Raw genomic sequence first — 24,070 nt, forward strand, 5'->3', positions numbered from 1 at the left:
CCTGAAAGGTGCCAGGGCAATGGGAGGTTTAGTCCTTGCCTTTCTGTTCTGTCTCTCTCTTGTCTGTCATGAACACATGCTCAAAAGCCAGAAACTCAACAGCATCTGGAATTCTTCCTCCACAGAGTCCCCAAAGATGAGGCAGAGGCCACCTCCTCGCCGAGACCTCACCATAGTAAGTGCCAGCTGGTGTGGGAGGGCAGCAGTGGCACAGGGGGAGGGAGAGGAGCACTGCAAGGAGCTCTGGTGGCTGGTTGGGATCATGTCCCCGTGCCTGGGTGTGGTGTCACACCTGCTCTACAAACACACTGATGGCTCTTCTGTTTTCCTGCCCCAGCCCCGTGGTCTGAACCTGCCCAAGCCTCCTGTCCCCCCTCAAGTGGAAGAGGAATATTACACCATTGCTGACTTCCAGACCACCATCCCTGATGGCATCAGCTTCCAGGCAGGGATGAAAGTAGAGGTAAGGGTGTCACCTTCCCTTCACACCCTGTCACTGTCACTTCAGGACAGTGCTCTTGGCTCCCATTGCCCTGGCACCTTTTGTGCAGGGCTCCCCTTCCAGGCCAGGGAGATCTGCTCCTCATGGTGCTCTGGGTGCAAAGCAGGCAAGGTTTTGTCTCTGTTAACACTCCAGACTCTGAGAGTGGGATAAAAACCTGTAGGAGCTCAGGAGACTCTGGCCCCACACCGTTCTTGGTGGCCTCCTGTCCCCCAAGTGTGGGTTCTCTGTTTGAGCAAATGGAAAATAAACCCACACCACAAATGGCATTGGAGATGGGAGTTTTTCCTCTTAGTTAGGCCAGGTGTAAAGTTAAAAGCCCTTCCAAGTTCCTGGAACACCCTCTTTGCTGGCAGAACCCCTCCTGCAGATGGGATTTTGCTTTCTCTGTGTGCGGATGTGACTTACACCTCTCTAAGAGGATTTTTCCTTCAGGGCTGCCCCACTCAGCCCCTGCCAGGCCCCAGCTCCACTCCTGGAGCTGCAGACAGGCTGGGCAGGGTGGGATCCACACGGGATCGCTGCTGCTGCTGCTTCATTGCTCCAACAGTGCCACGCTGTGGCCAGCACCCAGCATCCCACTCCGGGAGGGACAGAGACAGCTCAGCAGCTCTTCCTCAGCCCTCCTCCTTCCCTGGCAGCCAGGACCAGCGGTCCCTCCCCTTAGGATGGGATTCCATGGCTTTTGGCTGGAGCAGCACAAGGCCATGTGTCACCCTGCCATCATTTCTGCGACCCCTGAGCGCAGAGCGGTATTTCTGAGGTCTCCTTTCCCCCTGGCAGGTTATTGAAAAGAACCTGAGTGGCTGGTGGTACATCCAGATCGAGGAGAAGGAGGGCTGGGCCCCTGCCACCTTCATTGACAAGTACAAGAAAACCAGCAATGCCTCCAGGCCCAATTTCCTGGCTCCCCTTCCCAACGAGATGGCGCAGCTGCGTCTCGGTGACACCGATGGCAGCAGCGCCAGCGAGGAGGTGACAGGGCCCTGCCGACCCCTGCCAGAGGCTCCTCCCAACGGCATGGACTGCACTGGGAGGTGGGGCAAGGACTGGAAGGGGAAGGAGGCTCCTGACAGCGGGGACCTGGCCTTCGCCGGGGGCTACGAGGAGATCTCGGACCGCGACATGGAGGAGAAGCCCAGCCTCCCACCCAGGAAGGAGTCCATCATCAAATCAGAAGGAGAGTTACTAGAGAGGCAGAGGCCTCCCCCCAAGCCCCCAGGCATGATCTTGCCCATGATCCCACCCAAGCAGTCGGCAGCCCCGAAGGACAGCAAGAAGCCAGAGCTCAAAGCGGAGAAGGCCAAACTCTTCCAGCTGAAGAATGAAATGGGGCTGGAGTGTGGACACAAGGTGTCGGCCAAGGAGGTGAAGAAGCCAAACCTCCGGCCCATTGTCAAGCCAACCAAGCCAAAAGCTGAGCCCGTGGAGGACAAACCTGAGCCCATCACCCAGAACCCCTTCTTAAAGTCAAGACCTCAGATCAGGCCCAAACCCACCGCGTCCCCCCGGCCTGAGCCACCCCCAGCCGATGACAGACTGGACATTTGCAGCCTGCGGAGCAAGCTGAGACCTGCCAAGTGCCCAGAGAAGCCCTCAGAGCAGGACCCTGCTGCTGGGGAAAGCTCCTTCAGCAATGCCATGCTCTCCTCAGAGCCTTGTGGGCGCTTTCCGGAGCGGCCGGGCACGGAGAGCAAAGCTCTTCCCAAGCTGGACATTGCCCCCAAAGAGGCACTGCCCAAACCTTCCCTGGGCCCAGCCAGCCCCCCCTGTGCCCGGGATGCCCCTCAGCGCCCCGTGGTGCCCCCTCGCAGGCCTCCCCCTCCCAAGAAGATGGGGGCTCCTGCAGCGATACCCACCGAGCCCAGGGCCCCCTCACGGGAGGCTCCCGAGGCCCGGCCCTCAGCAGTGCCAGGCAGGCCCATGCTGGTCCCTCCCAAAGCCAAGCCCTTCCTCGCTGCCTGCATGCAGGACGAAGCCAAAGCCAGAATAAACCCAAAGGTCATCTCCAAACCCGTGGAGAGAGGGGAGGCCAGGGAGAGGCCCTCAGCCGCCATGTCCGGGCTCGACGTCTCCAGGGAAGCTCTGTACGTGGCAGTGGCGGATTTTGAAGGTGACGAGGAGACCAACAGCTTCAGAGAAGGGACTTTGTTTGAAGTTCGTGAGAAGAACAGCAGTGGCTGGTGGTTCTGCAGGGTCCTGGCTGGGGGGCCGTGCTGGGAGGGCTGGATCCCTTCCAACTACCTGCGGAAGAAGCCGTAGCTGCTCCATGGCTGGAGGCTCCCTGATCTCTCACCTGAGTATTTAATGAGCAGATTAATTTATAGTTTTCTGTAAGGCTGGCTTTAAAAGAGAAGATAATAATTGGAGATCGCACGCCTCCCAGCTGGAGCCCCTTGGCAGCAGCTGGAGGAAGCAGCTCAGCCTCCCCTCCTCACCCCTGTGCTCCCTGTACCCATCCTCCTCCTCACATTCCCCAAAGGACTTGGCTCCCGTGGTTCTCTGTGCTGGGGAGATGGACCTTGACTGACATTTTGCCACCTCTGTGGTGAACTGGAGAGAAATCCAGCAGCAGCCAAGTGGAATGGTACCAATGCAGGAAATCACAGAAGGATTTGCCTTTCCCTGAAGCTCAGGATCACAGCCAAGAGTTGCAGTCATGTTGCTTAGTCCAGGTCTGTAGCAAAACCATGAGGAATGTGGCAAAAAGGATGAAATGATTGCTGAGAACATGTTCCTGTAGCTCTGTCTCTGGTTAAGGGCTGTGCCATGCTCTCCCTGCACGGGGATCATCTCTTGGTCCTTCCCTGCTCTACAATGACAAGTGTTAACTTCAACATCCTCCTGATGGAAAAAAATAGGGAAAAATACCCCCTCATTTACCAGGTCCTGCTATGCTGCTCCAGGACAGCTCTCAGGCTTTTCCCCTGCAGTACTGCAACCAAACATCAGAGGGGTTTTGCTTCCGGAGCTGAGGAATTCTATGCAAGGCACAGAGGACCAGAACGACCCCAAAACCCCTGGAAAAGGGAATGCTTTGCTCTCCTCCCCACACAGACTGCCCTGCCTGTTGGACTAGGCGGGGACCACCCCTTCCAGGACCCACTGAGCTCCCCGGGCTGGCGGGAGCTGGGTCCTTCCCTCGGTGCTGATTTATCAAGTGCAATCCACAATGTGGGAGCTCAGCTCCTCATCACCACCAGTTCTGAGGTGTGTCTGGTGCTCAGGGGCTGCCTGCCTTGTTTGTCACCCCTCCAGGTTCTTGCATTTCACCCTGTGGGCCAGGTTGGCTTGGAGGGGCTGCTGGGCAAGCAGAGCCTGGGCTTTCTCCATGCTGACATTCCTGCCTTGCCCTCAGTGCTGCTTATCCCAGCAGGAGGATGAGCTGTTGTTCCCCAGTGCTGCTTTCTTCCTTTCTGTCCTTGGCTATTTGCAGCTTCAGGGCCACATTTCTCTCCAGAAGAGCTTTAAACCCGGATGTCTGTGGGTTTCACAGAGTCACTGAATTGTTGGGGCTGGAAGGGACCTCTGGAGATCATCCAGTCCAGCATCCCTGCCAAGGCAGGGTCAGCTTTGGTGTTGACCAAGCGCTGTTGCCCTCTCTGGTCTAATTGCAAGTGTGAGCAATGCAGCCACATTGTTTTGCTGCTGAAAATAATGACAGTTTTCCCTCTAATTTGAGGCTGGCTGAATTGAAGGAGCGCTCTCCACTCCCTCAGATGCTCATTTCCTTTTCTGTCCATATTTTCCACCCTGGGAATGTGAAGACCCCTCTGTTTGCATACAGAAAAAACAGTGGTCATTCTGGGAGGGCAATGGGGCAGGTTGATCTGATAGGGAAATCTGACCATCCTCATACCCAGAAGCCCCAGAATTCATTTTTGGTGATGGGAATTCACTCACCCCGGTGTGTGGCTGATTCCTCTCCCTCCCACCTGCGGTTTCCTCTGGTGGCACATCAGCCCCTGATGGGCTGACTCACCTGAGCTGGCAGAAGCTCTGCATTTGCAAGGCAGTGCAATAACAAAGCTCCTTGCTGGCACGCTGGGAGGTGTTGATGTGCTGCTCCTGGTGGGTTGGGACAGCTCTGCCTGGCTCCAACTCAATCCTTTCTGCTTTGGAAAGGAGTGGGGACAGGATGAGTTAAAGCAGAGCTGCTCCACAGCCAAATGCAGCTGCCACAGTATGTGGGAAGGGCTGGACCTGTATCCCTGCTCTTGACACAGGGTGGAAGGGCAGTGTGTCCTTTTCCCAGGCACCGTGTCCTTGCTCTGCCTTTGCTGAATGGCCTTTTCATCTCAGCTCTGTCTCAGAGACCTCTGTGCCCTGGCTCTCCTCAGAGAGGGCTGTGCTATTTGTGTGGTCCCATCTCTGGAGGAGGGCTGTTCCCTCTCCCCTCCCAGCCTGAGCCTCAGAACTGGTCGTGCTCTGTTTTCCTGACACAAGTACTGTATTGGCTCACTGAGCATGGGGCAGGAGCTCTCCCTTCTTCCCAAAGAGCTTCCAGGAGGGAGTGCCCGGTGGGATTCCCCTCAGGAGGTGCCCACACCTGCAGCCTTACCCCTTTTCCACCCTCCTGCCTGCCCAGGGGCTGTGGGGAAGGTGCCAGGAGCCGCTGGGCTGCCAGGGCTTTGTCCCCCCTCTGGTTTGTGCTCCTGCAGCCACCTGTGCCCCAAGCCAGGCTGCCTCTCCTCCCTGGGCCTCCCTGCCTACCTCGTGAGGAGGAGGAGGATGGCCAAAAGCACCCCAAACTGGGGGGCAGCCCCCCTCCAGGCACAGCCCAGCCTCCCAGAGCAGCCCTGAGTGCAGGGGCTGTGCCAAGGCTGGGGGCCCAGGGGCTGGGATTTGGGGACAGGCCAGGCTGGGCACGTCCTGGGTGGGCATCAGCCCTGCAGTGCCCAGCCCCTGCCAGGCTCCCAAAGCCCATTTGTCTGTCCATGTGTCTCTATAGTATGTAATGTGTATAAATCTCCATTACTGTGGGTGGGTGGGGGGCAGCAGAAGGTAGATGTAGCTGTGTCCATGCCCTGTCTATACCTTCACCTTTAAGGGATGGATTTTTTTATTTTTATTTGCTGGGTTTGGGGTTGATTTTTTTTTCCTTTTGTTTTCTTTTTTTTTTTTTTTAAGAAACAAAAATAAACTGCTTGACTGGTTTCAAGCACCCTGGTGAACCCGTGTGTATGGCTGGTGGAATTCTGGGGTGCTGCTCTTATGTTCAGGGCTGGTTTGGGGTCTGTCTGTCTGTTCATCCTGTCAGATGTGGTAGGGAGGCTCATGGGGACCTTGACAGCTCCTTGTGTCTTCCTTGGTGCCCAGACTTTATATCCCACCAAATGGGGCAGTGGAGTGTGGGAGTTTTTACTGGGAGCTCCAACCAGCAGAGTTCAGTGATTTTGGAGAAATGCAGAGAGAGAAGGAGGCACATGAAGGAAAAAAAGGAAAGGGAAAAGGAAACAGGAAAAGAGAGAAGGGGAAATAGAAAAGGGGAAAGGAAACAGGTAAAGGAAAAGGAAAAGGCTAGAGGAAAAGGAAACAGGAAAAGGAAAGAAGAAATGGAAGCAGGAAAGGAAAAGGAAGAGGAAAAGGGGAAGGAAACAAGAAATGGAAAAGGAAAAAGGAGAAAAGGAAAAAAATGAAAATCAACCTTCCTGCTGTGTCTGCATCACCTTGGCTGCCACAACCCCAGCAGGGCACAGGAGGGGGCCAGGCTGGAGACTGGATGAGAAATTTGGGGTTCTTTGTGAGTGCCACCAAACCCTTCCACCTCTGTATTCCTGCAATACACCCTTGTCCCCCAAACTTCCAAGGATTTGCAGGGTTAAATGAGCCAGCAAACCTCCCAGCCCATTGAAGGAGTGAGCAGCCACTGGGCAGTGACTCCTAGGGGCAAAGCAAAGCTCAGGAAAGGTTTGTAAAATGTCTTTTTTTATTACTTTGGAAGCCTCTGGATCAGTCTTTCCTCACTTTGCAAATCAAGTCTGTCTCACCCCCTCATCTCAAAGTATCTTTGAAGCACTCCAGAGCACTCTGTACAAGCCAAAGGTTTATTTGTTTCATAAACAAGTCAAAATTATATTCATGGAAAACAGGTAAATGGACAAAAGGAAAACACACAGCACTGAACACTATAGAGCACTGACATGTAGAGGTGCAGCTCCCTCCCTCGTGCGATGCCCTCCCTCCCCAGGCCCCCCAAAATTTTGCTTGAAAAGCCTAATACAGAGGTCCAAAATCTGATTCAGCTTCAACAAGATAATACAGGTCACAGTATTGAATCATAAAGGTAACGACAAGAGAGGAACTGCCTCAGAAAGGGGGAGAGGTAAAAGAGTTCCCCCATCTCTTTCCTTTCTTCCTTTTTTCCTTAAAATTTCAAACAAAGGTTAAGGAGGAGAGGAGGGGAAAATCCATGGAAATAAACACTTTTTCACTCCTATATATATATATATATGTATATGTATATACATATATATATATATATAAAGCAGGATTCTTAGTGAACACAAAATTCTATAAAACTACCATTGATCTGTGTAGGTTTTCTCCCCCTATCTTTTTTTTTTCTTTTTAAAAGTTGCTTTAAAAAGGATAAAAAGTGCACAGACACCCTTATAAGGCACAAACAGATCTTCTGTACAAATCATATATCATTGGACTGTTTAAAAAAAATAGCAATACGAATACTAACAATGAAATCTGTAAGAGGCTACTTTTTCCTGGAATTTTTTTTCTTTTTTTTTTTTCTTTTTTTTGAGGCCTATTTTGGAAAATTCCTGTTGCTCTTGGATAGGCAGGGCCACAGATCCACTGCTCTCCCATCCCTCTTGGTTCCTTGCTGGCCTCACTGGGTGCTGCCCCTTCTTACAAACTGATTTTGGCTGCTACAGCAAAAATTCAGCCTCTGCAAAGTGTCCTGAACAGCTCCTGGGGTGGATTCGGTGTTTCTCCTTGCTGGCTTAAAAATACAAAACAGAGCTACACCAAAACAACCCCAGCCAGGCTGCACCCACCCTGCTGCTGGAGGCCCTGAGGTGGCACCGAGCAAGGGGGTTCTGCTCCCTGGAGCACCAAGGGCACCCCTGGAGCTGGGACAGCACCCTGGGCATGGCCCAGCCCTGCTCCAGGCCGGGCATTCCAACAGCTCTCCTTGAATTCCTCCCCAGGGAAAGGCTTCCCACGGCTGGCAGTGCCCAGGTAGGGGCTGACACACCTGGCACTGCTGTGCCCACTGCCCACAGCTGGACCTGGATCTGCCAGCCTGGGGCTGGGACATCCCTGGGAGTGCAGAGCCTGTGCTCCCTGGGGTGGAGGACAGCTGGGAGGTCCAGAACAGCTCCAGGTGCAGGGAATGTGTCCTGGCTCCTCCTCAAGGAAGGTGGGAGTGAAAGGTGCAGTGGCTCTGCTGAGGGTGGTGGCACAGCCAGTGGCACCAAAAAGGTCTCCAAAAAGGGCTCTGCAAAGCTGTTGGGCCCTCGTGCAGGGCCATGGCTGAGAGGTCACAACAGCCTCTCCTGATACACTCAATAAAAATGTTCATCAGCACTCCAAGGAAAAAGCAAAAGGTTTCTGGGTGTCCTGTGAGCACAGCCCACTGCAGGAGAAGGATGGCAGGGCTGGCACAGGGCTGGCACAGGCCAGTAGCCAAACCCAGCTCTCCTGGCACAGCCAAGCCCCCCACGTGGGCAGCAGCACCAGGCACCCACAGCCTTGGAGGAGAGAGGGAACAGCCAGACATCCCTCAGGCTCCCTCTGTGCCCAGAAGCTCTAAAATGTACAGGAGTTACTATTCCATTTTTTCCCTTTTCCAGACTAAAATGGTAATTGCACCTTTCTGAAAAGCTGTTCTTGTGCACTTGGTAGCACACAGTCACAGAGCTGCAGGGACACAGCTCCTCTCATCCTCCCATTTCCATCATTTTCCCTCTTTATGAGCCTGAAGCAGCTGGAAACTGGCCAGGCTGGGGCTGAAGGACAGGATAGGGGCTGTGCAATGGGCAAAGGACATAGACTGGAGCAGCAGGGAGGAGGATGCTGAGCTCCTCACACCAGCCCTGGTACTGAATAATCAGGTGCTGCCTGCAGCTGACATTACACCCAATACCCATTTACCTTTGAGTTCCCACCATCTAATTCAGCCTGAGCCTTTTTCTTTCCTCCTCAGTAAAGCCAAGTGAGATAGTCCCTGTTTTTCTCAGCAAGGTCTCAGGTACAGTTGAGACCCAGCGTGCAGGCAGCTGGGAGCTGTGCTGGGAAAGAAAGAACAGGTAAAATCAGCAAATACAGTCCCCAGAAATAAAGGTGAGCCTGATGGGACTGGGTCAGAAATTAATTTCTCACCAAAGCCTCCAAAAAATCCCCGTGGTGGGGTGGGAGGAAGGCTGAGCCCTGCCATGGCACTGGCTGCAGGGGAAGGTCTAGCACAGGTGACAGTCAGGACAGGTGACACAGCAGCTGTGCCACCTCCAGGAGGGCAGAGCAAAGTGCACGGGTGTGTGCCTGCAGGTGACAAAGCCACCACTGCAGTGTGCCCATCCACACACCCCTGCCACCCACAGGCTGCATTTATGGCTTCAGAAGGCAGCAGGGCTGTGCCCGAGCTGCCCCTCACAGCTCCCTGCAGCTCCGTCACTGCAGGGGCTCTGTGTGGGCTCATGCTCCTCACTGCTACCCCATGGCTCTCAGCCTCCATGGCCAGAAGTCCCTGTTCTGCCCCAGAAAGAAAAATCTGCTTTAAAAAGCCCAGACCAGCTCCTCCATGTCCCCATGAGCCTGTTCATGGGGACAGAACCCCAATAAGTGACAACCTGGCTGTGCCACTATTTGGCCTGAGCTGGTTCTCCTTACATGACATTTCCAGATCATTTCTGTCCACTTTGAACCCTCCTGCTGGGCTTTATCCCATTTTCACTCCACCACAGCACAAGCCCTTGGCAGCAGCCCAGAGCTGTGGGGTTTTAGGGTCGGGAAGCCCAGTGGCACCTGGCACTGCCCAGTGGCACCTGGCACTGCCCAAGTGACAACCCCCCAGCACAGCGAGCCTCCCCCGCAGCGGGAGGAGAGAAAAAAGAGCCTTTGCAGGGGAAATTTCTCATTTACAGCTGGCTGGGGTCCCGGGCCCCACACGATCCTCAGCTTTGCTCCCTGAATTGTGCCCTAGCAGTCAAATAAGGAAACACAGATAACAGAGCCACTGGATAACGACTGACCAGCACGATAACCCAGAAGCAGGGACGGAAAGGCGTGGGTTGCTAGCGGCGTTCCCCCTTCCCGCAGCCCCTACGGACGGTAAATTTTAATCACATCTTTGATGACCCGTCGGCAAATGGGGCAGCAGGCGTTGAGCTGCTTCTTCAGCTTAAGACCACAGGTGTTGCAGAGGCACATGTGTCCGCAGGTGTAGATCACCGTGTCCACCTCGCTGTCAAAGCACACGGTGCACTCCCCGTTCTTGCTGCTCGATGGCTCCGGAGGGGAGAAGACAGGAGAGATGGGGGGGCTCAAAGGGGAGCTGGGAGCAGTCACTGCAAGAGAAAAGAGGGAATGAGGTTGTTTGGTCAGCTGGGATGGGGCAAAGCTGACACTGTGTGAAGTTTTCTGGATCACCTGAGAGGTTGGGGGAGAATTGAGCTAGGGAGATGAGTAGGGAAAGTATTATACAAATGTCTTTAATGGTATAGTATGGGTGGAAAGATATTTTGTCGCAGTCTGAGGGGATGCCTAGTGGGTTATTTGAGCCTGTTTTGTGAGGAAGGTGAGATGGACGAGTGTCAGGCCTATGATGACGAATGGGAGGAGGAAATGGAGGGCAAAAAATGAAGTTAGTGTGGGGTTATCGACAGAGAACCCACCTCAAGCTCATTCACACTTAAGGCAGGTTTTAAGGCTGTCCTTAGTCATTGTCTGGTTCTTTGGCCAAATGAAGCCCAGTGTATTCCCACCTGCAGCAGTCACAGCTCTGGGCAGAGCCAGTTATCCTGTTTCTACACATGGGGTAGGAGCAACATCCACACATTTTCTCAACACTTGTAGGGATGGTGATTCTACCACTTCCCTGGGCTGCTTGTTCGATAACTGACCACCCTTTCCATAAAGAGATTATTCCTTATATTTAAATTAAATCACTCCTCATGCAACTAAATGCTGTTTCCTCCCATCCTGTCCTGTTCCCTGGCAGCACAGCCCGACCTCCCTGGCTGTCCCCTCCTGTCAGGGAGTTGTTCAGAGCCAGAAGGGTCCCCCTGAGCCTCCTTTTCTCCAGGCTGAGCCCCTTTTCCAGCTCCATTCCCTTCCCTGGACACACTCCAGCCCCCTCCATGTCTTTCTCATCTCGAGTGGCCCAGAACTGGACACAAGGTTCGAGGTGCAGCAATGCCAGCACAGGGGACAGTCCCTGCCCTGCTCCTGCTGCCACACTGGGGCTGATACAACCAATGCACAGCCCTTCTCCAGGCCATGAGACCTTTCCATTCCTTGTTGGCCTGGCAGGAAGGGTACCCCCCATGGCTGAGGGCTGGCTGTCCTTACCCAGCGAGGACTCGGAGGCTGATGAGGACCTGTTGACGCTGAAGGCCATGTCTGAGTCGCTGTCGTACTGGGAGCCACCAGGAGATCCTGAGGGAGACACCGTCCCTGGGCTGGACTGCACCGTGCCTGGGAACACAGGAGAGAGCTGAGCCCACAGAGGGACCCCCCAAACCTGGCCAAAGCCCTCAGCCTGCTGAGCTGCCCCCACCCCCCTGCACAGCGACTTCAGGGCAAGTCCAGCTGCTGAGCTAATGCTGCCCCTTGGTAACGACACAGGGTGAGATTCTGGATGGGAGCCCAGGGTCTGGACCTCACTATGCCTTTGTATGATGCCTGTTCAGCTTCAGAGAAGCAAGCACCAGGTTATGCAATATTTGCCTTTCCACTTCCCCACAGTCCCGCTCTCCCCAGCAGCAGTGGGCTCCAGCTGTGGTCGTCACACTGTCATCTGGGAAAAGCCATTGCTTTGGATGAAGAAAACCTGCTTTACAAAGGCATTAACATCTGCTATTCTGATTGGTTCCTTAACAGAAGGAGAGGAGAAAGGCTGGAACCGGTCACCAGCAATGGATCAGAAATGCCAGCTGATCCCTGAGCTGTGGCAGTGCTTCAGGAGCAATTACTGCCCGTGCTTAAACCAGAGCTGTGCCCATAAAAATCACCATCCTTACCAAGGCAGAAGTTTAATACCTGTGGGCTGGAATAGGGAGTTCATAAAGAATCCCTTCTATAAACAAACCCACTGAAAAACACTGTTTCCCCCACAACTACCCCTGTTTATAAAGAATCCCTTCTAAAAACAAACCTACTGAAAAATGGCTGCCCCCCACAACCATTCCTATTTATAAAGAATCCCTTCAAAAACAAACCCACTGAAAAACAGCTGCCCCCCACAGCCATCCCTGCCTCTCTGCCTGCAGCTTGTTTTATCTCTCAAGCCTCATTCTTTCCTGGGGGAATCACAGAGGCTGCACACATCTCTGTGACAGGCACCATGCTTTGTCACTCTTGTTTGCCAACACAAGGAGCTGCATCCTCACACCAGTGAACACTGAGTGCAAACCCAGAGCTCTGCTTCTGGCCCAGCAACCTTCCCCAGCCAGGTGCTCTGTTGGCTGCACTTACCCAGGATTTTGAGCTGGTTGATCACACCGTGGATGGTAAAAAACACCCAGAGGGACTGTGAGGTGTCCACGCACATGAGCATGCCCCGGCTGGCCCCGTTGACCCCGTGGTGCACCTCCCCGTTGGGCAGGACCATGAAGCTGAGGATGTCACCACTGTTGAGCACCGGGAAGGCCCTGTAAACCACCCAGTACTCCTTACGGTCCAGCAGAAAATCCGGATCCGCCGGGAGCTCGTTTGTCCGCAAAGTGCTCGGATCACACGAGGTGATGCCGAACGAGAGGGCCCCGTAGTAGGGCAGCCCCAGGTGTCCAACTTCCACAAAGAGGCTCTCCCCAATGTGCAAAGGCCGGTCAGAAAACACCAAAGTCCTATTGCTCTCCTGCCAGTTGGTGCAGGCCACCATCCTGTCCTGGGAGAAGGTGATGTCGGGGCCGCGGGTGGGGTGGAAGCGCAGGTCGGTGTCCAGGAAGGCCGGGACTCCCTGCGCGTGCTGCCGCCGGCCGGGGCAGCAGGGGATGATGTGGTTGTCAGTCCCAAGCCCTGGCACCCGGCTCAGGTTCAGGTTTGCAATTTTGGCCACCACTTGGTTGTTCTCGAGCTCGTTGTTGTTGAAGTTGGCCGAGTCGTGGTTGCTCTGGGGAAGGCAGGTGCTGAGCCGGGCGGTGCTGAGCCGGGCGGTGGTCATGGTCTCTGCAAACATGCTGTCTGTGAGAGAAACCCAGGCACAGAGGCTTTAGTCAAGAGAAAACTGCCTGCTTTTATGCTTTCAGTTGTTATTGCAGCCTACAGACTCCATAAGGGAAAATCGGCCACGGGTCAACCACTAATGAACAGCCCCTGGTGCAGAGTCACGCATGGAGCAGGCAGAGAGTGGCTGCATCTGGCACCAGCCAGGAAAAACAAGTGTTCCAAAGTACCTGTGTGATCTGGGAGCTCCCTGCACTGGGAAATGGGGAAAAGCTGCAAACCAGTGTGCTCCTACAGCTTTCTGAGCAGAAGGATCTGACAGCTCTAAAAAAAAAAAAATCTCAATATTTTGTTGTCCCAAGGTCTTGTGCAAGACAGGTGCACAAGTGAGGAACTCAAGGATGAATGGATATTCTTTCCACACTCCTTGTCATTGCCTTACACAGGTGTGTCCCAGAGAGGTCATTTCAAGCCTCATATCTCAGGGGTGTTCACAGCCCTGCAGAGGTTTTGAATGGAGAACTTGTCACAAAAGCTACTTCCTGCAGGTGTTAGAAAGCTTTTACAGCAGAAGGTTGTTTTCCCTTTTCACAGCAAAGGGAAAGTCAGGATGTTGATCCTTAATTAATTTCCCAGGTTTCCACTTGAGCCAGGCCAGGCTTGGGGGTGATGTAAAGGTGTGGGAAAGTTTGAGAGTGTTCTCCCTTCTACCTCCAGCCCTGTTGGGGCAGCCTGGACACTTCACTCTGGAAGGTTTCATGCACTGAGCAAAGTCAGAGCATGTGGAATTTAAGAGTATGTGTGATTTACTCCTGGTCTTCACAGAGATGGAGAGGGTGAAGCAGCCCAGCATCAACACTGCTTTCTACTTGGAGGACAGAACCCCCAGGCTTTTGGCAAAAAAAGGAAAAACACCCAAATCCACCCAGCAGCTGCAAAGCAGAACCTGCCTCACTCAGAAGCCCAGGAAGGAGAGGCCACTGGGGTGGGCTGATGGCTGGAGCAGCTCCTTCTCAGCCAGCACAGCTTGTGTGGCAAGAAATGCTCCCACAGAGGGGTCAGAACACATCCAAGCTTCATGATGGATGTCCCATCCCTAGAAGTGTCCAAGGCCAGATTGGACAGGGCTTGGAACAGCCTGGGATAGTGGAAGATGTCCCTGCCCATGGTAAGGGGTTGGAATGAGATGATCTCCAAAATCCCTTCCAGCCCAAACCCTTCTGTGATTCATGATCCTGAAAGACACATTTTATGCCTCAGAACTGGATTTCACAATTTTCTCAACTCACAATATTTTGTGAGGATGAGGCAGAGACAAGTAGATCCTCAAGCAAGGAATTCAGGTCCCCTGGTGCCCCAGGTGGCTGAGCATGGCCCTGATTCCTGGGGCAGTGTGGGGGGTTTGTATTTTAATAAAGAAAACCTCCCAGCAGAGTACAGGTGCTCTCAGCCTGAGTCTTTCACTGGGAACTCTTGGATGCTGCAGGCAGGACTGAGGTGGGGAGCAGAAAGAAGCTGCATTTTATTTTTCAAACTCCAATTTAATGAGGAGAAAGGAGAGCCCTGGTGAAGCAGCTGCCTTGGCCAATACAGCAAACATTCCTTCTCCTCTGTGACGAGCACCAGAGGCTGGAGTGTGTCACAACTGCAATTACAGGACAAGCTGCTGGTGAGGTTTAATTACACATTTGAGGCACAGCAGACAGGGAAAAGCGTTGCTTATGTGTGGCCTTCTCGCCTGTAAAATAATTGGCACTGTTCAGAAGGATGCGTGATGGAGCTGCCTGCCCTCTGGACTCACCATTCCACAGCTCATCCCTGGTGCCTGCTCCATGCCAGGCTGGCAGCACCATCCCCTGGGGCAGGTGCAGCTGCCTTGGGCTGTTAAAGCTCCATCAGCTCCGAGGAGCCTCTGGCAAAGGGCAACTCTCTTGGATTTTTAAAGTGTTCCCTGTGGTGCAGCCCAGTTCAAACACTCCATCTAACGCTGAATTAATTAGAAATTTCAATGCTGTAAAAGCCTCAAAAGGAAAATCATTCCATGGCCATCAGCTGGGCTTGCTAATGGGAACAGATTCATCCCATCTTGCAGCCCTCCCTAAGGAAGAGGCTGTAAACCAGCCAGACTCCACCTGATTCCAGGGCTCTGAGTGATGTCCCTGTGCCAGGGAAGGGTCATAGTGCCAACACAGCCCCTCAAACTGCCAGCCTGGGTGGGACCACGGCCAAGAGCAGAGAGAGGGGCTGGGAAAGGGCTCCAGGAGACTCTTGGGCAATTACTCATAGTTTTCTAATGGACTGGCCGTAACTGGTAGCTGGGAAAGAACAGACTAAGTCACAACTGGTCCTTTTTGTCTCCTCAATCCTTGGGACCTTGCTCCATGTTTTTTCATGCCAAAGCAGCACATCCAACTCAGCAGCACATCCTTGCTCCATGTTTTTCCATGCCAAAGCTGCACATCCAGCTCAGGGAAAACTGAGTGGAATTACAGGTAAAGATTTCCATTTATCCCTTCCCATAATGTGCAGCCTTAGGACTTTTCATCACTGCCATCTCTGGAATATATTGCTACTGCTGGCAGAGGAAAAATGATTAATTGGCGGTACAAAACCAACAGCAATTAATTTTCTTAAGTGCCCCATAGAAACACTCACAGAGATCATGCATCAGAAAGAGCAAGCAGAAGAGCAGCCCAGAGGCCAAAAAGACACACTCACCTAGAATTTGCACTTCGTGGGTAATTCCATAGACGTCTATGAGCGCCCAAAGAGGCCCGGAAACTTTAATACCACAGTGAAACAAGATGGGCTCCTCGTCGTTAATACTGTAGAAGACTCTGCCGTGCCGGTCCACCCAGAAGGCCAAGATATTGTCCCTGACCGCAAACCTCTCGGGCAGAGCCTTGGCCCAGTAGCCGGGCCGGGTGACGAGGTCGGGGCAGGCGTACTTTGGTATCTCCTCGGAGCTCATCTGCGAGGGGTCGTGGATGGTGAAGCCGAAGCGCAGCGCCCCGCTCCAGCCGTGGTGCACGGCCACCAGCTTGAGGCGCACCTTCTCGTAGAGGTGGATGGGCCGGTTGGTGAAGGTGACGCCGTTGCAGAAGCTGTTCCTGCGCGTGGCGCGGCGCGAGTGCGCGTCCAGCCGCACGTTCTTGCCCTTGGCCTGCGAGTGGAAGCGCGGCGGCTCCGCCAGCGCCAGCACCGAGCGCCGCTCATGGCTGCTGCTGTTGGGCAGGCTGTAGTAGGGACGGCTGGACACCGAGCGCGCCTGGTGGCTCGTGTCTGCAACGGGATAAAGGACAGATGTCAGCAAGGATTGGTTCAGCTGGATGGGATTTGCAGCGCTCTGGCAAGAGATGGAGTGTCACAGGATCTCACAGGATCTCACAGAATTCACAGAATCACACAGAATCACTCATAGAATCACACACAGAATCATACAGAATCACAGAATTCACAGAACCAGAATCTCACACAGAATCTCACATAGAATGACCAGGTTGGAAGGGACCTTCAAGATCATCCAGTCCAACCCAGCCCCAACACCTCAGCTAAACCCTGGCACCCAGTGCCACATCCAGGCTTTGTTAAACACACCCAGGGATGGGGACTCCACCACCGCCCCGGGCAGCCATTCCAGAACTTTATCACCCTTTCTGTAAAAAACTTTTTCCTGATATCCAGCCTGTATTTCCCTTGGTGCAGCTTGAGGCTGTGTGCTCTGGTTGTGTCAGTGCTGCCTGGAGAAAGAGCCCAGCCCCACCTGACCACAGCCACTTTTCAGGAGCTGCAGAGAGTGATAAGGTCACCCCTGGGTCTCCTTTTCTCTAAACTAAACACCCCCAGCTCCCTCAGTCGTTCCTCATAGTGCTTGTGTTCCAAGCCCCTCAATATTTCACTTTCACACAGCATGCTTAGCCACAATCTGCTCTTTGTTGTCCCAGTTTGCCCCTCAGCTTTCTGCAGAAATGTGTCAAGCAAGGTTAGGCAGCTTCCCTGCAAAGCTGGAGAGGAAGGAACGTCCTTTGTTCCCATCAGATGCTTCCTATTGCCCTCAGAAAAGCCCAACATCTGCAGCTCCAAGTTTCCTCCTTGCAGAGCACGTGCTGTTCCAACTCACATGGTGGCCAGAGACAGGAGCTCTGAGGATTGTGGCTGCTAAAAATCACAGATGCTCAAGGTCAGCATGAGTTTTAGGAGATTTTTATGGGATGTGCAGCCACCAGCTCCTCTGTGCCCTGATTTTGTAATGATGAACAGGAACTTTTGACCAGCACAAATAATCCAAGGCATTCAGCAGCTGGAGCACCTCTGCAACACCAGACTGTTCCTCCCAAACCTTCAACCCAGCCCCTGGCTCAGATATCAGATACAACTGGCACATTCAGGAACATTTCATCCTTGCCTTTACCCAGAAGCTCCCATTTGAGCCCAAAGCACTTTATAACTGATGATTGTTTTCAGCTTCACAGCACCGCAGATGGCACAGAAATCCTGCCATCCTCCTTTTACAGATGGGAGAAGGAGAATTGATGGGTGAGATCTTGCAGCATTTAAAGTCAATAGCAATTCTGAGACTGACTTCAAGAAAAGCAGATTTGGGACCTAAAGTGAGCTTCACACAGCCATGAAGCAGAAATGAAAAATAGCTCAATTTGGATCTTAAACCTTAGCTAGAAGCTTCCTGAGGTGGAGACAATGTCTTGTGCATATCCCTGAGCACATAGGGACTTGCTCCAGGTCCTGGGCTCCCACCACCACCATGGTGCTTTAGAAAATTTGGTCTCCCCATTCCCCACCCACTCCACCTCTCCTCCTGTCTCTGCACCTGGCTTTGTAGATGTTTTAAGCAAAAATGGAGCACATCCTGAATGCCCAAAGCCATCCTGTTAAATATAAAACCCCATCACATGCTCACAATTATTCTGAACACTTTTTGCCATGCTTGAAGCTTTAGCAGCCACCTGCCAGGCCCTTCCTTCAAGCTGCTCCCTCCCTGTGTGCAACCCCAGGCTTTGCTTTGTGACAAGGGAAGGATTTTTCTGTCTGTTGGAAAAAAACCCACCAGAAGATCCTGGGAGCTCAGCTGGGTGAGCTGGCAGGAGGGCTGCAGTGGTGGCAGCTTCTTTTTGGAAGCAAAAGCAGAGCAGACAGGGCAGTGAGAGGCTGGAACCTGCACTAAGGCACAGGGCAAAGAGAAGAGAGGGGGCAGCAAGATCTGAGCACAGGATTAGCCCTTCAAATCAGGCACCGGGAGCAGGAGTCAAAGGGCTATGAAGGCAAAAAGCTCCTGTTTGCAGTAAGATATAAATAACAATCAATAGGTGTTTTGTCTCTTGGTTTGTCCTGCACGTGACAGTCGCTGTGCAATGGTTAATCCTGTCAAACAGCAGTGGAAATTAATACATCCTTGCTCTCAGGCAGTGAGGGGAGGGTGCCAGTTCCATGCTAGGGCTGTGAAATGAGCCCTGGAGCAGATGGGGAAGGGAAAATCCTCCCCAGGTGCTCAATCCCCCTGCCCAGCACAGCACCTCTGCCCCCAGCACATCAGGGTTCCCCAGAAAGGGACATTTCTTTCTGTATTTCCAGGAGAAATCTCACTCCTTGCCTGCTGAAGAGCTAAAATGCAGCAATGGCTGCTCCCAGCACAGCCCACCCGTGCTCATGTGGGTGCTGCTCCGTGTGTGTGTGCCTGTCAGCACTCCTGACAACAGAGCTGCTGCCAAGGGAGCAGGGTCTGGGGGCTCCAGGCAGGGACCCAGCCAGCACCAGGCAGGGTGGAGCCTCTCCTGGCCTTGTCCCCCATCACAGCACCCCTTTTTCCATGAGCATTCATCAGCCTTTGTGCCCTTCAGGTGGGACCTGCGTCCAGCAGCGCTGGGATGGATCCCAAGGGGCTCCTAAAGGGCTGGGTGGGCTCTGTGCCACCTCACACCCTGCCTGGCTGAGCAGAGAAACCCTCATTTTATAACCCACTGAGCTGCTTTTGTTTGTAAAATGGTTAAAAACAACCCCCCTGTTGGTGCAAGTGCCATGGCCTCACATGGCACTTTCAACAACATGAAGAATGGAAAATGCCATGGCATTGGGAAAGGGGATTTTGGGGATAGCAGAGAGGAGAACAAAATCTGTCTTCCCTCCTTCCTCCTGCCATGGCCCCACATTGGCCAGCAGGAGGAAGGAGGGAAGACAGGTTTTGTTCTCCTCTCTGCTATCCCCAAAATCCCCTTTCCCAATCCCACTGCAGCACCAGCCTTCCTCCCACAGCCCCCGATGAAGAAGAGGCTCCTGCCAGGGATGTGATGCCCTGGCACTGCTCCCAGGCAGGTTCTTCTCATGCCCCTCTCAGAGGGCACAGAGGACCAAGGTGGCAGTGCCAGTGCCACCAGTATGAGTGACAGCACAGTGAGGACACTGGCACCCACTTCAAACACAGCTTTGGGTCCACCCCGCCAGAGGAGGACTCAGAGCTGGGGTCTGGCACTTTTTGTTTGTTTTGTTTTGTTTCGTTTAAAAAAAACAGGAAAGCATATTGTGGCTAAACAATAGGAAACGCTGGGACGGAAATGAAGGGATAATTTATTTATAATGCTGTCCCCCCTTCACATGAACACCTGCCTGTGGAATAAAGCCTGCCACCACCCGAGGCAGGCAGGCAGAGCTTTCCCACTGAAACACGCCTGCGGTTGAGCTGGGCCATGTGCTTTACTCATTAGGTGCTGACGGGGACTCCAAGCTCAACAGGATGTTTGTGCCTTTCAATTGTGCCTTTCAATTGCCCTAATTTGCAGCTCGGCTTCCACAGTTTGGCTCGGTTTATTCCCTCTGCTATTGCTCCAGAGCCTCTCCTCTGCCCGCTGTGCATTCCCACCCCAAAGTGGGATGGCACAGCCAAGCTCGTGGCACAAGTGCCACCCTGCCCAGGGTGCCTGACAGGCACTGAAGAGCTATGCCAACTCTTTTTTTAATTTTTTTAAGCTGTGAGATTCCTACAACTCTTGGGAGCAAGTAATTTCTTATTTTTGCCTCACTTCCCTGTCTAAAATAGAGTAACACCATTCCTCCACCTCATGGACAGCTAAAAGGATGGAAAAATGTGAGGTTCTCAAACATTTCAACCCCTGAGCCCTGAGACCCTGGCTGCATCACCACAGGGGACACAAACCCACTGAGGGATGCCTTGAGCTTCCATCCCTCTTTTTATTTCAGTTCTCCATTTTTCATCCCCCCTCTTACCAGTTTCAAACAAGACACTCACAGCACATCCCTCAAACATAAAAGGCAGGAAAGTGGAAGGAAAAGCTGAAGTGAAGGGTGAGGAATGGTCTGAGGCTCCTCACTGAAGGATCAACCCTTTTGGCAAGGCAGCATTTCCATCCATATCCTTGTGGTGTCAGATGACACTGAGGCAGATTTGGGTTCTGGGGGCCCGTGCTCTCATCTGAAGCTTCACCTGCTTTCCAAAAGGCCAGCAGACTCATTCCAGAGGTTATGCTGACCTTTGGAGAGGTATTTTAACAGACATGCACTTTGCATTTCAAAAAGGTACAGCAGGCAGACCCTGGACAAATTCCACATATTTATCATGGTTCCAGTTCTAAAAATAAACATTTTTTTTCACCCATTTGTTTGCAGTGGCACTGTAATCCCACTGACAGCAGCAGACAGAATTCAGCTCCAGAGCCCTGTCTGAGGCTGCTGCTCTGCCTGGGGCGTGGGATGGAGGAGGCTGCTCAGCTGGGGAGTGACCTCGAGCCAGATCCATCCTGCCTTCACTTGCCCTGACAAGCCAGGCAGGAATGATACCCCTAAAATGGGGGAGAAGGGAATAATGCTGAAGGAGAGCAGAGCTACAGCGAGAGCAGCCTGACAGGAGGAGGAGGAGGAGAGCGCTGCGTCCTCGTGCGTCACCGGTAAATCCATGGTCTGCACCAGAGACATTCCCCGGCTCCCACAGCCTGCTCCTGAGGGCCTTTCCCAAGTAAACCCATGACAAAAGACCCACAGGAGCCCAAGGAGCAGTTTGGTGCCAAACAGGGCTGTGCAGTGGACACAGAGAGGGAAAAATACTGGGACCATCCACAGCTGGCAGCAGACATGGCTCATGCTGAGGGAGCATGGTCTGCCCTTGGTCAGAGAAAGGCTGGGAGGTTCAGAGAAAGGCTGAAGGGTTCAGAGAAAGGCTGAGAGCTTCAGAAAAAGGCTGAAGGGTTCAGAGAAAGGCTGAAAATCTCCTGAGAGGCAGCAGCATGCAGCCTGAAATCCATCTCTGGAGCCTCGTGCCCGGTGAAAGGGAATCCACCAAACACACCCACGGCTTATCTTTATGGGCTCTGCTTTATCTCAGCCTCTTCCTATCCCAGCAGATACTCAGGTGGCTGCTGCTGCTGCTGCACATTGATCAGGGTGTCTGCAGACAGGGGCAGGTGGAGTTTGCATTGTGACAGGAAAACCACAAGAGGTGGGGACACCAAGGGTGAGTTCACGGCGTGACAGCGAACAGTGGGAACAATCCCAGTCAATCCCAGTGTGCTCCAGTCAAAGCACATCTCAAAGTCCTCACCCACTGGTGCCTTGGGAAGGCTGAGCTATAGCAGAGACCGGACAGAGCTAAAGAATAAAGCAGGGATTTATTCAAAGGATCTCCTTCATGGATGCACCTTGGGCAGCACAAGAGCCCAGCCAGGGCTGCACCCAAGATGAACCAAAATGGCCCCAAAATGCACGGCCGGGCACGGGGTCTGTCCCTTTGATCAATTCTGCTCCATTTGCACCTTGCAGTTCATTGTCCCATCCCAGCTTTAGCCCATCCAGTCCCATCCTTGTTTTTCTCTCTCCAGCCCACGGTGTTTGTGCTCCTGGGCTGAGATTTGGATCATTTGTCCTGGGTGCCCAGCTGGAGCAGGAATTGTTTTGTCTCCCTGCTCTGTGCACAGAGCTCACCATCCCCTGATGTGAGCCCAGACCCACACACTAAAGCAGCACAGAATGTGGAAAACAGAAAAGCCAAACCTGAGGCATGAGCACAGCATCTGCACTGCCGGAGCCACTGGGAGGCTGGAAGAGGCAGGGGAGGCTGTTGCTGCAGATACCAAACATCCCCAGCAGCACCAAACAGGATTCTGCTCTGACACGATCTTATCTTCTGAGGACAAGAGATACAAATCTGCTCACATATAAATTTAGTGAGCTGTCTAGACATTTCTTTCTTTTTTTTTTTTAATACAGAGAATGTGTCAGGGAGCTCTGTGGGAAGCACTGGGGTGGCCTATTCCACGATCAGCAGTGTGGATTTGAAAAGCTGGGCTACCAAATCCAACAAAAAATAAAAATCTGCCTCATTTCTGAATGTCTTGCTGGCTCAAACACTGGAAAATTCAATTAATAAACCCCCCTGTGTAAATTCCTATGGTTTGCATGACCAGTCTGGAGGCCTGTTCTGATGTAATGAAAGAAACTTCCAGAGAATTCAGAAAAGGTTCATTTGCAAGAGAGTGACACAGAAATCGAGGTGTTAAGGGGACACTGAAGAGCCTGTGACGAATTACAGGAAATGTGAAAATTTTGAAGAAATGCTTGTGAAGGAGGGGAGGAGAAAAGACAGACAAAAGTCATTTTTTCATTTAAAGAAGCTGTGTTGTGGCACTGAGGTAACTCTCAATGCACATATCTCATGGACATACATCATTTCTCATTGCAGAACAGTTCAGAAAAATCCCTGGCAGAGAACAGGGATTGACTTTAGCTCACAAAATCAAGTTGTGCTTGTCTCCACAAGAAAACCCTCTAATGCTTCAAATCAAACATTTCATGGGGGATTTTTTTTTAAATACTAAAATCAATTTTTTTTTTACAGGCAGGAGCTAATGTCGTATTTATTCTAGATGTAACTCCATGAAAACAGAGAGGTATTTGACAATAGCATTAGTCAAAATCCTTTAGCTCTGATCCTATCTGAAACCAGCAAAGGCAACTCCAGCAGGACCTTGCAGTAATTCCCAGATTGTTCCACCTCCTGCCTCTCCCTGTATTTTCCAGGCTGCTCCACCTCCTGTGTGTCCTCAGAGCTCATCCTTTCAACTTAAACCCTTTTCTTGCAGTGAGAAGCTCTCACCAAACTCAGCCACATCCCATAAAAAATTTGGGTAGCCTGAAAAGAAAGCCAAGACCAAACCTTAACTCTCCTGGTTATCCCAAAATCTCCTCATGGCAGCAGAACTGAAACCAGAAGATGGGGAGTGCAGCTGAAACTGTGACATGTCCCTCCCAGGAACCACCAGCTGGCTCAGGGCAGAAAATAAACCATGACAGAAGCTCTGCTCTGAGGATGGAAAGTGCTGATGGCAAATCCTCCACAACCTAGAAGAGCCCCAGAAGCTGAGGAGAGCCTGGCAGGAATATTCTCCCATATATAGAATAGAATAGAATAGAATAGAATAGAATAGAATAGAATAGAATAGAATAGAATAGAATAGAATAGAATAGAAATAGAATAGAATATATATAGTATAATATTTATAGTATAATATATAATTGTATTTGTTAGATGTATATATTATTATATATTAAATACTTTAATATATTAATAAATTATTAAATAATATAATATTATTCTATTATATAAGATTATATTTATTATATGAATTAATATCATCTAATATGATGTAATGTAATGTAATATAATAATAATTATATGTAAAATTATATAAATTTAGAATTATATATATGATATAATGTAATATTCTATATGTAATGTAATGTAATGTAATAATATAATATCATATCATATCATATCATATCATATCATATCATATCATTAATATATATATATAATATTGTATTCTTCTCCTTGGCTTTGCTTTTGGTGGTAGAAGAAATCAAATATGTTTTGTCACAAGGAAAGCCAGTGCTTGACTTGGATGGAGAAGCATTTCCAGAGCAAAGTGAGGAGCCCTGAGCTAAACCAATACTGGTGGATCAGGCTGTAAAAACAAGGGATGCTCCCCAAAAATAAACTCCTGCTGGGTCTGCAAGGATGGGAACATCCACCCACACTCACCTCTGCCTCTCTCCTGTTGTGCCTCTCTCTCTGGGCATGCAGGAATTTTGCTGCAAAGTTGGCCCCATCTTTATTACAGGCTTTTAGTCCTCCTGCATATAAATAGCACTCAGTATACACAGAAGCCAGCGATTAAGCACTGGAAAAAAAAAATCTCCTCTTCCCTG

At 51.8% G+C, this 24,070-nt stretch overlaps 2 protein-coding genes across 6 annotated transcripts in view; one reads left to right on the forward strand and one right to left on the reverse strand.

Annotated features, from left to right (window-relative positions):
• SH3PXD2B (SH3 and PX domains 2B) overlaps positions 1 to 5,632 on the forward strand; it is a 61,430-nt gene extending 55,798 nt beyond the window's left edge. For 2 of the 4 annotated variants that reach the window (XM_074552455.1, XM_074552456.1), the window contains 3 exons: positions 126 to 175; positions 338 to 463; positions 1,286 to 5,632. In XM_074552455.1, the coding sequence (XP_074408556.1) occupies positions 126 to 175; positions 338 to 463; positions 1,286 to 2,764 (1,655 nt within the window). In that variant the 3' untranslated portion in view covers positions 2,765 to 5,632. The remainder of the gene's footprint in view (positions 1 to 125; positions 176 to 337; positions 464 to 1,285) is intronic. The other 2 variants (XM_074552453.1, XM_074552454.1) reach the window with 2 other exon arrangements.
• A 903-nt stretch (positions 5,633 to 6,535) lies between these two features.
• The window catches only part of NEURL1B (neuralized E3 ubiquitin protein ligase 1B), a 122,779-nt gene continuing 105,244 nt past the window's right edge, over positions 6,536 to 24,070 (reverse strand). For both annotated transcript variants that reach the window (XM_074552457.1, XM_074552458.1), the window contains exons 2-5: positions 15,563 to 16,126; positions 12,155 to 12,862; positions 11,030 to 11,155; positions 6,536 to 10,026 (exon numbers count right to left, since the gene is read on the reverse strand). In XM_074552457.1, the coding sequence (XP_074408558.1) occupies positions 9,782 to 10,026; positions 11,030 to 11,155; positions 12,155 to 12,862; positions 15,563 to 16,126 (1,643 nt within the window). In that variant the 3' untranslated portion in view covers positions 6,536 to 9,781. The remainder of the gene's footprint in view (positions 10,027 to 11,029; positions 11,156 to 12,154; positions 12,863 to 15,562; positions 16,127 to 24,070) is intronic.

This window comes from Zonotrichia albicollis, chromosome 15 (assembly GCF_047830755.1).
Source record: "Zonotrichia albicollis isolate bZonAlb1 chromosome 15, bZonAlb1.hap1, whole genome shotgun sequence".
NCBI lineage: Eukaryota > Metazoa > Chordata > Aves > Passeriformes > Passerellidae > Zonotrichia > Zonotrichia albicollis.